Source organism: Orbicella faveolata, unplaced genomic scaffold, assembly GCF_042242905.1.
Source record: "Orbicella faveolata isolate gen_17 unplaced genomic scaffold, um_ofav_v1 contig_2, whole genome shotgun sequence".
Classification (NCBI taxonomy): Eukaryota; Metazoa; Cnidaria; class Anthozoa; order Scleractinia; family Merulinidae; genus Orbicella; species Orbicella faveolata.
This window is the reverse complement of record NW_028301547.1, coordinates 14,597,501-14,611,987: the sequence shown is the minus strand read 5'-3', so window position 1 is coordinate 14,611,987 and position 14,487 is coordinate 14,597,501. Positions and strand designations below refer to the sequence as shown.

Here is a 14,487-nt window from a genome sequence, read left to right as displayed (position 1 = left end):
TGAGTTGTGGGCATGACAACAGCATCAAACATTTCGGGAATTTCGGACGCCATTTCCCCGCGCTACATCCGCAAAAATCCTCGCAGCATGTACGCGCGTGTGTCCCACATGATGGCACAATTTGTTCTAAAAATAGAAAAATTGTCCCATATCAACCGGATAGGGAAGGCGGGAAGTGGCTCCTGTTAGTAAGTAGGGTCTTTAAGCAAAGACAACGCGGACGGCGACGGGAACGCCATAAGATCAGGGAAAAGCCAAAAGGTCCACTGCGCATGACTGGCGGGAAACAAGTTGACGTTCTGCGTTCGAGCCCGACGTGAGTGAAGCTCATTTCGCGTTGTCTGAAAACGTGAGTTTTCGCTTTCGTTTCCTCTGCTGTGTCAACGCTAAATAACCCGTGTTACTAATTTCGAGGAACTTTAATGCTTGTTTTCTCTTGTTATGTGAGATATTTCATTTTAAAGAAACGTCGGGAAATCTGAAGCGAACTCAAGCCAGTCGGCGAACATATGAGTACCGTGAAATATCTTTTTGAAAGCTAATGTAAATAAAGACAACTTACATGAATTTCAATCGAAATTTTTCCTTTCGAGAAGTACTCAAATGTCAAATGGCTCATGATGGTGAAATTCTAACACATTTAAAAGGGTAGACACCATTAAAACTTGCGTAGCTGTTTCCATTTTCAGTCGTAAGATCAGTGGTTTACTTAGATCTTTATCAGTCAGCACACTGTTTTGTCGCGCCAGTCTGATTAAACATCTGCTGATAACAAGTTCGTTTACTTCATTGTACAACTCAGCGAGAAGGGGCAAGTTGCGTTTGTGGAAGCGAAATTCAGACCGGCACTCGTCGTCTTCAAACCATCGAAGTTAAAATCAGGAAAGGAATCATAAGGTTGGTCGAGATCATTCGACCGGTTTAAATTGTACAAGAGTAGAAGTTCGTGATCGTTTAACACACCTTCATCGTGGATTATCAAGAGTTGATTGCGAACTTCTTTCAATAAAGTGATCCTAGTTCATCCTGATAAACAGAGGACGAATATCGATAATGTCAATAAGCTTTCAGTGCGGAAACCGCGGTTTCCGACGGTGCTGCTTAATGTTTGTGAATTCCCGCGACAACGGCGTTCTCTCCCCAGCCTTCTCACAGGTTTCGGCGTCCCCGTCGCCGGCCGCGTTCCCGCTGCTTAAAGTCCCTAGTGATTGTGAAAAACTCCCGCCAAAAACCCTCTCCCGCGTGGGAATGGGGCGGGAACGCGACCGAGGCTACGCTGGGGAATACCCCTCATCTGAAAACGAAACTGAAAGTTCTACTGAAACAGGCCACTATTCCTGAAATACAAATGACGGAAGCGGAATTCGAACCTTGCGACGATTGTACTTCCTATTGCATTGTTTAAAACTTGAATAAGCCGTCAGCATCGTCAGATTTGCTTCAACAAACTCCGTTGACTTATCGACGTGAGTGTGGAATCGACACGATCGCGTTGGTACAGACTAAGTGACAGATTTTAAGTTCTTCAATGTTATGGAGCAGTTGGAATTCCATAGTTTTCTGCTTCATCTTGGCAATGAACTGGAGTCTAACGAATTTGAAGCACTAAAGTTTGTGTTGAAAGGATACGTGACATCCTCGAAATGCGAAGAAATGGTTCAAGTTTTCAAATATTTTGAGGAGATGGAAAGACTGTGTCTTCTGTCACCCAAAAATTTCGTGGTGTTGAAAATTGCGCTCGGATCGATTGGACGTCTTGATCTTGTTGAAAAGATAGAGGGAAAGGAAGAATTCTTTGCCACACTGTTCAGAGAAACGATGAACGATGACAACAGCTTAGACAGGAAAGGTTTGTATCAAAGATAATATTTTGAGCTTATCTAATGTTTACAATTTCGTTAAGCTGCGCTGTTTACAACAAGTTATAAGCTCACATGTTTACAGTTTTTCACCTCCCTGCATTTGTTTAATTTAGAAATTTTGATTCACATTGTTGTTGGAATGTTCATTCAGAGACCAGTGACTGAAGACTCTAAACGCTAGTTTCCTAGTTATGATATTAACTTGCACTCTGTTGTAAATGGGTGTTGAATAAATAATGCCCTCTAAGGACTATGAAATATAACATTGAGCATGTGTAAGCTTAATTTTATGTTTGTTATCTTTCATTCATTTTTTTACCTTTCATTTACAGATTGTGACTTGGTTTGTGATGACATTAAAGAGGCAGCTGTACATTTAGCAGACTTTTTTCCACGTAGTGGCCAGAGCACTTCTGAAAGTAAGGAGGAACAGCTTAAAATAGACCATGATGGTAGCTATACAAAATATCTTTCATTTCGTGACTTGTGTATGAAAAGAGCTAAACTACATTCCATGCTTTTGACTGATAAAACCTAATATTATGCTCAAAATTTATTTTCTGTTATCATCATCTAAAAAGATCTGACTGTCTTATTTAGCATTGGCAATTATAAACCCTGAACATGATGTTATAATTCTTTCATTTCAATTTTCCTTGAATAATTTGTGTAGTTCCAGGAAACATCCATCCCAAACCCAAGGAAGATCATGGAAAATTCTGAGGGGCAGGAGGGTTTCAAAATTTTTAGGGAGAACATCCAGAAGCTGAACAATAATTTGCAAAGGGGTCACTGGGAAAAGAAGAATGCCTTCCACTGGAGGGGTGCAGGTTTTTTCTGAAACAACATATTAATTAGTAATAGTAATTGGATCCAGTAGAGTACAATTCAGGGAGTAATTGCAAGTAATTTCAAAATTGGATGAGCGCAAAGCGCGAGGGTGATTTGAAATTATAAGCATGATTACTCCCTGAATTGTATGACACAAGGTTGAATGGGTCAGTACAAAACAAAAATTGGACCCCTCAATCTGGAGCCCCCTAGTGGACCCCCTTTTGGACCCCGTCTGGACCCCCGTCTGGACCCCCATTTGGACCACCATCTGGACCCCCATCTAGAGCCCCTATTTTTTCTTCCAGAAAATACGGGCTCCTGATTTAAATAATTTAACTTAGAACATAACACAATGAAGTCTATATAATCGTTGAGCAAAATGTGAAGAAATTAATGAATTCACACAGCATTGTGTCTAGAATAATACAATGGCTGCGGCTGCACTATGAGAGTTAACTGGGTTATTTCTAATTAATCAATTATGATTAACCGGGTAACCGAAAAATCGTGAGTGGTTGCTATTTTCAGCAGTTCATTGAACTTAAACTGGGTTAACGGTTACCATGGAAATTAATTGAAGAACAATTATAGATTTTTTAACCGAGTGAGGTTAATTTTAAACTACCTTTCTGCGTGGGCTAACCTAGGTTAGTGGTCTCTTATCAGTGCCATGCATTGGCTTTTTGGTGAGATGTGTCAGTCATCACGGTCTGTACGTGAGATGTTGTTCACTGTGGCACAAACAAGTGCATAATCTTCTACTGACCATGGCAAGTAGTAACAACAGTTTGAAACAGTTGTATTACTTGAACAGATTTCTAGTTTTTTCCTAATATGTGTTGGCTATACCATATCAGTCAAGTTTGCAAGGAACCTTCATGCCTGAACTATGGCCTGAACAAGAAGTGCTCATTCACCTTAGAAGGAGAAATTCTAATCGACCTCCGCAAAGAACACAAGAGTACGTCAAAGGGAAGGGGCAGTTCATTAAAATGACAAGAAATGCAGATGAATGAATGAATTCGTGAACAATGTTAAGTGAAGTGCATTGTCCAAACGTAACAGCTGTAGACCGAGAGCATTTCCCAATTCCTAGATGCCATAATCCACGCTTCTCTATCGATAAAGATGCTCGTAAGCAAGTGTTTCTCTTTGTCATAAATGAAACAATATGCAAAGTTCTTAGTGAAAGGACTCAATGTTCATTCTGAGGTGGTCTCTATGAAAGCCAGGGTATTATAAAGAGTCATGCATGGTAAGATTCCTGGTGATTTCTGAAACCATCGCTGATTTTTCAGATAGAGTCAAATTCGAGGACGATTCATTCAACGGTGATGGAAAACACTCTGACATCAACACAAAATCAACATCATGTCTGAAAGAGCTGCCTTGGAAATTCGTGTATAGTGCGCATGAGAAGGAAGACAGATGGCCTTAGCCATGAATGTAAAGAAACTGAAGAAAACGAAAACAAAGAAAAAGAATCGAGAAAATAAAAGACCAATCTTGTTCCCAGAGCCCACGTGTCTTTTGGTCAGCGCCAACCAAAATACATGTGGGCTCTGGGAACGAGATTGATAAAAGACCGTAGTTCTCAAAGTCTGTCATTTTGTTGGTTTTTCTATGGCAGGACGTCAATAATTGAGTTCACTCACTTCATAACCTATTTCAATGTAGCTGCTAATTAAATACAAATAGGCATGTGGAGAACCAATCACGATCAAAAATTTTGTTATAGTTAGGATTAACCACACAATCAGTATTTGGTGATAAGAAATTATTTCTCCTAATGTCTGGTAGAAGTGTACCAGATGCCCACTTTTGAGCAAAATGACATGGGCAAATGGTAGCAAGATGTTTTGGTGGATTCTTGGGGGATGAATTCTAAGCTAGTCATTTCTTTATCTTCAGTGCATAAGAAATTGAAGTTGATTGGGGGTGAAAAGGACACTGACTTCCAGCTTCAGGAGATTGCAGAGGACCTGCAGGCAAGTGCAGAAGATGAACAAATGACAGATGGCAGTTACCTTGAGGATTTTAACACTAGTAAAACTTCAGACAAAATGAAGACAGCAGTAACCACAGGAGCCACAAGCCCACATGCCACAATGCTGGCCAGCTTTTCCAGTGCTAAGAAACCAGATGATAATGTTGTGACTGATGGTGGTGATCGGAAGGGCAACAAAGGAAGTGTGCGGGCGGGATTCAACAAGTTGGATGAGGAGACAACTATGAATTCAAGCAAGCAAGGTAATTTTAAGCCTTCATGGTCTCTAAGAAAATATTAATAAAATAATATTTGAAGAAATAGTGGATGCACAGCTTGTGTGTGGGAAGTCATTTTCTTTAAGCAAAATACCTCCCAGTTAATTGTATTCAATTTACATTTGTGTAGATTTACAGACAACCCAATCCACAATTGATTTTGTCAGTTTATTTGTAAATGTACTTTTATTTATAAATAGTCCACAACTTTAATCACCTGTTTAATTGATCAGAAGCTTCTTCTCTAATAAACTGCCATTAACCTGCATAAATTGAGCTTTCATTTTCTAAGAGGGGACAATTAACAAGTGATCGTAACAATAAAAATACAATACACAGATAACCAGCATCAATAAGCAAGGTTTACTTTGTATAAGAACACCAGTCACTCTGGTCACAGAAGAGTGGCCGTAATGTCCCTATTAAGTGGCTAATATGAAAGAAAATGTACAAGTTGAGCTTTCCATTGGGAAAAATAAAACAGTTGGTTAATATGGGGGTGACTGCATTTATCAGGCAGGTGTCTTAGAGTGGGGTTCCACTGTATAGTTGCTATTTTACCTTTTTTCCTAATACAGACAAACCTCTGCTTAAATGGCCACCTTTCTATAATGCCCACCTTTCTACAACAGCCAACTCTCTAAAATGCCCACTTTTTTGTTCCAGCAGACGGTCCATGCATTCACTCTTATTTCAACCCCATACAACGCTCACCCCTCCACAACATCAATGGCCACTAAGATCCATCCCAACTGTAAAAATAACCTCCCAACAATGGCCAGTTAATCAACAACTGACAAACAGTGCATACAAACCTCCATTTTTATTGTTAATAAAAGGTGACAAAAATCCATCCATACCGCACGTCATTGCATGGTCTCTGTTTCTGTATTATTGATATATTTTGATTGTGTTACATACAGGATACCTGCTACAAAATATAAATGCTGCACCCCTGAAAAAATACGAGTGTCATATTACACCCCTACCTCCCCATAACGGCCACCTCTCTACAACAGCCACTTTCCTCTGTCTCCAAGGTGGCCATTGTGGAGAGGTTCCACTGTGTATATATATATCCTACTGAAATATTGTGCCACCAGATGTTGTCTAATTCTCAGTTACGCACCCAAGAAACTTGATGCAACTTGTTTTTAATAGACATATACAAGTGATATATGTATCAAGGTTGTAGGAGCAAGGACAAAGGGAGAAAAGGTTTCCCTTCACTCTGATGAGTATTATATTTTTTGTGACCAACATGACAAAACAATGCTCCAAACTGGTTTTAAATTGTACATCGCGTGTCTCTGGTTCATTTGGAGTGCACCAAAATAGGATTGTAGCATCCTTAGAATTTCAACCTTTTCTAGAGTAGGGTGAACTTCCTCCATGAAAGTTGCCATGTACTAAAGGCATGTGCGGTCGAGTGTCGATTGATATCCTTGATCAATACCCTCGATCCACATCTCAATTGGTACTTGATCGACATCCCAATCAATACTTGGTCAACACTCAATTGACACTTCACCAACATTCAGTTGATAGTCGGCCAAGTGTTGACTGACTTATATGCATGAATTGAAAATTAGTCAACTGTTGACCGAGATGTCGATTGCGTGTTGATTGAGTGTCAACCGAGGTGTTGATAGAGTGTCAATCTAGTATCGATCAAGATGTCAATCAAGGGTATCGATCGTCACTTGTCTGCGGATGCCATTTAAGTACACATGATCTGCCATTTCTTAGTGCTGTAGTCGTTACGATGAGTTGTTCAAGAGACCATGTCATGCACACACCAATACCAGAAGTAGAGCCAGAAAAAGAGGAATGACTTTTAACTCTGCATGAAACTTGATCTTGGGAAGAAAATGTATCAGAAATCTGGTGTACTTGAATGGTATTTAGCTTTGGTTTAAATTTTAAAATTATTCTTAAACTTAAATATATTAGTTTCTGGTTATAAATTACTAATTGAAATACATGTACCTATTCAAGTTTCAGAATCAGATTCATGTGGCAGTAAAGATCAGATATTTCCAGTCAATCCAAGTCCCTTGTTAAACAGCTATGAAACCCCTACAACTGACTCACCACAACTGCAGCTGAAAAGTTACAAAAAGAAGGGTTATTCTGTAGCAATCAATAATGGGAGTCTCTGCGAATGCACTAGTGAGAAAGGTGTGGTCATGATGGACAATGGAACTACGTTTTCCATTGCTATAACAAATAGCAATGATTATGGTGAGAAACGTAAAATACATCTTGAAAACTTATTACCCTTCTAGCCAAGCATGTTCAGCCCACATTCATTGTTTGTTCAGCTGACCTCCAATTAATTCGTATCGTATGACACACAATGAATTAACAAAGCTGACATTCAATATTTTTACTTAGATCCACACCTAATGCTTAGAAGCTGCATAATTTTCCTTTGTATCTGGTCCAATGACATAATATGGCAGATTTTTTTATGTTTTATTATGATTATGGATCATGTGCACTAAAGGTATCCCCAGTCAAGTACTGATTGATACTCTTAATCGATACCCTCAATCGACATCTCGGTCGACACTCTGTCAACAGTTACTCAACAGTCGGTTGATACTCAGCTGATTGTCAACTGACTCATATGAATCCATTAAAAATTAGTCAACTCTTGACCGACTGTCGACTGAGATGTTGGTGGAGTGTCAAGCGAGTGTCAACCAAGGTGTTAATGGACTATCAATTGAGGGTCAATCAAGGGCATTGATCAAGGGTATCGACTGACACTTGACCAAAGATGCCTTTAGTACGCATGATCCATGATTATAGTACTTTGCATAATTAATGACAATAATAATAGTATATATATATATTTTTAAACTGGAAAAAGAGTCAGAAAATATGAGTCAAGCCAAAAGATTACAAATAGTTAATACATAACTCTACCAGGCACTGCACAAACCATGATCTTTCGCATTTAGTAATTGGTATTTTGAATATTGTTGTGAAATAGGAGTGTTTTAATAACATTCAATCCTTAATTGTAAGTCAGCAGATAGAATAAGGCATGGTGTTATGTACAGTCATGCAGTTCTAAATATTTGAAACTGACTTAATTCTTTGAAGCTGCGGAGGTGGACATAACATTTGGGGGAAGGTACCTTGGGTTTTGGAGTGTAGATGCACAGCAAACTAACCCTCTGATTATAGAAGGTTCTGCTTGGGAGAAGGGCAAGCTGACATTCACCAGTGATTCACCTGAATGTATGCCATCTTCAAATGCTCATCCAGTTGACAGTGTCGAGTCCAGTGGTAAAATCGAACTGGAATTCAAGCCCGAGGCAATGGCACTCTTTGTACAGCATGTAAGATCTGACAAAAAGCATGAAGTTTTGCTGACTGGTTTCAAGGAAGCGACTGTTGATGACCTGAAAGAAGAGATCAACAGAACACTGTGGGAACGCCTCGGAATTGTCTCATGTTTGATAAGAAATGGAAAAGTACTAGAAGAGCAAACTTCTGTAAGGTACATGACCAAATGTATGATTCTATCATTAAATTATTATCAAGAGAACATAATTAGTGATATTTAAACAAAATCTTTAACTGCTATCAATACCTACCAGTGTTTAATTTGTTAATTAAAAAACTACACACTTGCAAGTTTTCCATGACTTAATTATTTCAAATATGTAGATTATCATATGCTGGTTTATAATAATTTCAGAATAGTTAACTAGGTGAATAATTAATGTGTTTTGAAGTCTGTACATGGCAAAAGGGGAATTAAATAATTAAGCACAATAAGTTGTATATTGTTATTTTAGTATGCAGCAGGCTCTCATGCGGTGCAGGACGAGCAAAGCAAGCCATGAGCTGTTCATCTGTTGCAGTATCACCTTTGCTTCTTTCGCAGTGTCTGAGAACATGCCTGCAGACCATTTGTAGTTCTATGCCAGTGTCATGTTATTTCACTATCTCCACAAATCTCCTGAGAAATAACTGTTATTAAGTGGATTCATGACTTCATGTCAATATTTCACCATATTTGATTTGGTGGAGATCAAACCAATTCTGGGGTTAAAAATTACCCAGCAAATATTAGGGAATATTTTCCAGACTAAGATCAGTGATAAAAGGAACTGTCAGAACACATTTTGGAAAACTATAAGTAGTACACTGTAAGTAGTACTAACAGGCATTCACGTTCAAGAATTGAAGCAATCTTGCACCATTTAGACAAACAGCAATAAATGATGACCTTTTTTGCCAATGGATATTAAAGTGGTTGCTGTCAAAAGGAAAAGAATACAGTTCAGGTTTGAGCAGCCATTGTTGGAGGACAGAGCGTTGTGTGATGACCCCAAACAGTGAGATGATATTAAGCTTTCCTTCCCAGGGCATCAAATACCATGACCATGCAGGCATCAGATTCCCGGGCGGGACTCCCATCTAAAAAAGACAGGGTGCTCATCGGAAATTTGGAAAAGAACCCCTAAGAGGTACCACGATCCTTTTTTATGGGTGTGGCTTGAAATATTTTTCTCCCTGTCATATTTTTTCGGCTCAATACCCTAAAAGGTACCAAAACCACATTTTTAATCCCTAAAAGGTACGATGAGCAGCCCCATCATGTTCATATGGGAGTACCCCCCTCCCCAGATCAGATTTCTCTTGTCAGGTGTAATTTTCTCACAACACAATTAAGGCCATGTTTTGGCTGTTAAACACACTCTGACAGAGAAACTAATTTTCTTTCTTTTGAGAATCTCTTAGATCTTGCTCATTAAAAGATGGTGACATTATCCAAGTGCTTACCAATGAAGAGCCAATGTCAATCGAGCCTCTGGGCTTGGATGCCTTTACCATCAGGGTTGACCCTCGTCACGACTCTTGTAAAAGAGTGATGGATGCAATTGCAGAAAAAATGAGTGTACCCATAAAGAAACAACGACTTCAGCTCAATGGGGAAGATTTAAAAGAGACAGACTCCCTGGCAACAATGTTTTTAAAATCAAAAAAGCCAGTTATTAAGGTTGTGACAGACATGAATATCAACATCATTGTACACTTGCCCAGTCAGGAGGTAAAGAAGATTTCGATAGCCTGGTTTGCAACGGTGGATGAACTTAAGAAAGAACTTCAAATACCACAGACTGATGCCATGTTAAAACTAGATAACAAAGAGATTTGTGGCAGTGGTTCCAAACAGCTGATTGACCTGGGCATGAAGAATGGTTCAGAGGTTACAGTTGTGAGTGCTCAGCAGAAAGAAAATCGAGCGCCAGCCACTCATAGAGGAGTCAAACTCAGCTCTCTGAGGTAAGAATCGCTTTCATCATTATATATCAGCAGAGCATATTCTGTACAATACATAGAAAAGTGACATGCACATTACTCAGTTAATATGTGATTAGGGCTACACTGTAGTTGTACCTTAGAAGCCTCCCAAATTCCTTGATGCACACTTGTACAAGGCAAAGGATTTGTCTAGCCAGACAGATATTACACTCAGGATCATCTATCATCATGGGTTGGTAATGCATGCAGAGAGCTAGATAATTATCAAGCATCATAGGCCTGCAAAGCTTACAGCATGCTGCGTTCATGATTATCTTAATCATCATAGGTCTATAATGCATGCAGAGTGCTGGATAATTATCTGTCATCATAGGTCTATAATGCATCAAGAGTGTTAGATAATTATCTGTCATCATAGGTCTATAATGCACGCAGAGGGCTAGATAATTATCTACTCTTTTGGGGCTATATTGTCATGAGTGATTATCTACCATCATAGGTCTGCATATAATGCATGCAGAGTGCTGTATCATAGGCATGCAATACGTGCAGAAAGCATTGAACTTGTCATGTTATGCATTGCAGAAAACCAGGCACAACACGGGGATTTGGAGGATTTGGTGACTTTGAATTTCACGCTCCAGTATCAAACACTCGAGGTTTTTCGTCAGGTAATTGCATTTTATTGTAACAAGTTTCTAAAGAATTTCTTAAATCCAAGAAGTGGAGTTAATATTAGCTCAACACTGCATGTCATTCCTTTGATTGATTGGGTGTCAATAAATTAAAGCCATTTTGGATACCAGCAAACACATCTTGTGATTGGACTTCGCTGTCTAAAAGTTCTTTTGGAATGTCACTTTTCTCTCACTACTATTTTGTCTATTTTGTCACTACTACTACTGTTTTGTCACTAATTCCCATATGAACTTGTTTTCCAATATAATTGACAACACTATGCAATGAACTTGGGATAAACATCAACAATTATTTAGTAGTTGGTAATATGAAAATATATATATAATGAAAACGCCTTTCCTCGTTACCTTTGTGTGTTTGCTATTTCTTTTTTGCACAGTTTTCGATTCACTTAAAAATTCTTTAACGAGAGTAGAGTGGAGATTTTTTCCCAAATTACGGCACTTTTGAAACATTTAAGAAGTAAATTTGCGATGTCTCTGTAGATGAAAGCTACAGCTAACCAGGAGCCATAATCGGGGACGGAGACCGTAAGCGCGCGCCATTTCAAGTATTGGGGTTGTCCCCATGATATGGGACAATAATTCTATTTTTAGAACAAATTGCGCCATCACCTGCGGCACACGCGCGTACATGCTGCGAGGATTTTTGCGGATGTCGCGCGGGGGAAATGGCGTCCGAAATTCCCGAAATTTTTCATGTTTTTGGCCCACAACTCAACGCGTTTACGTCTGTTGGAATTTTGCTTAAGTATTTTCGTCGTAAGCTGCTCCAGTTTGAGTGAAGTAAGACAGTGTCGAATTTAGGTATGTTCCGCTGTAAGCTTATATATATCGCTGACCAAATTGTGTTCCGACGGATGCTTCTTTTACATGAGGTGTACATTACTCCACTTTAAATTTCACATATGTTGAAGATTAACAGCTTTTCCATTACACAGCAAAAAACTAGCTGGATATATTTAGATATAGCAGAGCTTCAGGACTTCATAGTTTCCTAGCTCCTCTTGCCACACGCTTGCAAGGAATTTGTCAGTCTATCGCGACCGAAAAGTAAAACAAAATAATTGCTAGTTTGAGTTTCGCTTGAATTGTAAGCAGCGCTTGATGTTTCATCAAGACGTAATAACTTTACGTCCGTAGATACTGCTCAGTTTTATTCGTGCAAAATCCAGTAAATTCTCTGTTGTCGATGAATGAGAGCGCCCGCCGATGCGTGTTTTGTGCAGCCAGTAAACATGACAAATTGCACCGAAGTTCCATCGCACTGTCGTGTGAGAGCGTACATCGAACTCAAACAATAGCTCTATAGTTTTTAAATGTGTTTAAGATTGATAAATGTTTGAGAACATATTAAGCTTAGCTGAAAATATGTGAATAAAGCAGAAATAATCACCAAAGTTACGATGACGCTTTCTTTAATCAACTTGGAATAATGATTTCGATTTTGTTGATCGAGTTATCCAAACTCCTTGTCTATTTTCATTTTTGCAGTGTAAAACTTCACTATGCTTATGTTGAAGAAACACACATGATGTTAGTAGCCTTTTTTGCGTTCGTGAAATTTGTTGTAGCATCTCAGCACAAAAGATAACGAAAGAAATCTTTGTCAAGATTTGTTGACAATTGAAAACACCGACTCGGACTTGAAAGTGCACGAGCTGCACTATGCAAATGAGCTAATTGTACGCGTCAGACTTTCCTTTCACTGAACTTTTGCAAACTCACCAAACAAGCAGAAACAATAAGAAACCATCAAAACAGGTTTTGGTTATGATTAACCATTGTCTGAGAAACTCACAAATTAACTCGATACCAGAGTAGAGAATTTTCTTGCTATATTCTTAAGTCAGAACAAACGCAAAAACATACGCGTAAGCTTACAACTAGCGTGAGCAGATCTTATTATTCATTTCCAGCGCGAGATTAAAGTCTTGTTTTCTACCCTGAAAAACCCACCATTTCCGTTAGTTCAGAGCATAAAACTACATATAAGTGCCTTGGTTCGTATTCCCTACCTTATTCCCTGCCATCGCTGTGAAAAATACGCAAGAGAATCTCTCAACTCTCACCATTTGATCACGCAACGTGACAACATCCACACGAGAGCCCCGGACATGTGCGTGAATCCGCGCGGATATATGACGTCAGGATGGCGCAATTTGTTCTAAAAATAGAAAAATTGTCCCATATCATAGGTGCGCGCGGATCCCAAGACTTACGGTCTCCGTCCCCGATTATGGCTCCTGAGCTAACTTATGATCGTGATGTTCATGTAAAGAAATACTATTTGTTTTCAGAATCTCGTGCTTCATCGGACCCTTTAGGAGAATGTGAGAATTCAGATGATATGGAGGAGGTAATTCACATGTGTTCCTCTGTTAATGTGACTTGGATAATTTATTTCAACAATTCCAACAATTTCAATATTGCCTCCCTTTATTCCTGTTGTTCTATATTTGCTGCGTTTGCTGTTCGTCATTTTTACAATTCAACTTTGATGGTGACCTATTGCTTAATTTTGATTTTGTTACACTTGCTTCATGGAACTAGGATGACCCAATGACCATCCGACAGAATGACCTTCCGGCAGGTTTAAGGGTAAGTTTTCTAAATAGAGCGCTTTTCATTTGAGCATCGAAAAGTAATTGGTTTTGCACTTACTAGGCCACACGATTGGCTTAAAGAAACTCGCGCCCCTTTTTCATCCAATCAGAAATAAACCCCAAACCAACCTTGACTCGTTTGCACTCGTTTTCCCGCGCTTCGCTTCAGCTACATGTAATTACTTGGAGTTTTGATTGGTTTATTAGGGAGTTTAAGGAAACCACGACGGCAACGGGAACGTCGCTAAACAAAAGGTTTAATGAGCAGAACAATGGCTGTACACGTGCGTTATAATTCTTGGTACATTTCTTTGCCGTCACAAAACAACAATGTGAAATGACCAAATTCTGCGGTGTCCAGAGAACGTGAACCACGACGGCTAATTTTTTACTTTTATTTCAAATGTTTCGCCCTGTCCGAGATTCAGTTTCGTGATGGTCTTGACCTAAGAAACAAAGGAAAATGACTTCAGAGTATATCGCGAGATTCGGAGGTAAAATATAAAATCATTTTTTAATCCATGTTGTCCTCGGCGTCGCGTCCTGGTTTCTTAAAACTCCCTACTGTGTCTTTTATGATTGGCTTGAGTTATTACTTTGGTTTTGGTTTTCAACGCTAAATGAAAACTGCTCTATTTCTATCAAGCATGTGTTTTGCCTTAGTTCTCGGCTCACTCACACACATTTTGCCGCGCTTTGTATCGGCTTCATTTATTTGCTTCGAGTTTTGATTGGTTCACTCGATTGGTTTTGGTTTTAACACCCTCAGTTGAAATCCACTCTATAAAGAGATCTGGCTGCAAACCTTTTTGGTGATACTTATTTCTAATGGCTTCCCTTCAGGCAAATAAACTTAAATATATTTACGACTCGATTTATGAAAACCGTGTCAACATTTTGCACCAAATCACCCATATGCACTTTGAATTCACG

General features: G+C 39.1%; 1 protein-coding gene across 1 annotated transcript in view; it reads left to right on the top strand.

Moving 5' to 3' along the window:
* Window positions 1-1,287: 1,287 nt before the first annotated feature.
* The window catches only part of LOC110062961 (uncharacterized), a 20,073-nt gene continuing 6,873 nt past the window's right edge, over window positions 1,288-14,487 (top strand). The window contains exons 1-9 of the mRNA XM_020769906.2: window positions 1,288-1,849; window positions 2,195-2,281; window positions 4,608-4,946; window positions 6,960-7,205; window positions 8,076-8,475; window positions 9,726-10,271; window positions 10,836-10,921; window positions 13,249-13,307; window positions 13,502-13,549. Of these exons, the coding sequence (XP_020625565.2) occupies window positions 1,534-1,849; window positions 2,195-2,281; window positions 4,608-4,946; window positions 6,960-7,205; window positions 8,076-8,475; window positions 9,726-10,271; window positions 10,836-10,921; window positions 13,249-13,307; window positions 13,502-13,549 (2,127 nt within the window). The 5' untranslated portion in view covers window positions 1,288-1,533. The remainder of the gene's footprint in view (window positions 1,850-2,194; window positions 2,282-4,607; window positions 4,947-6,959; window positions 7,206-8,075; window positions 8,476-9,725; window positions 10,272-10,835; window positions 10,922-13,248; window positions 13,308-13,501; window positions 13,550-14,487) is intronic.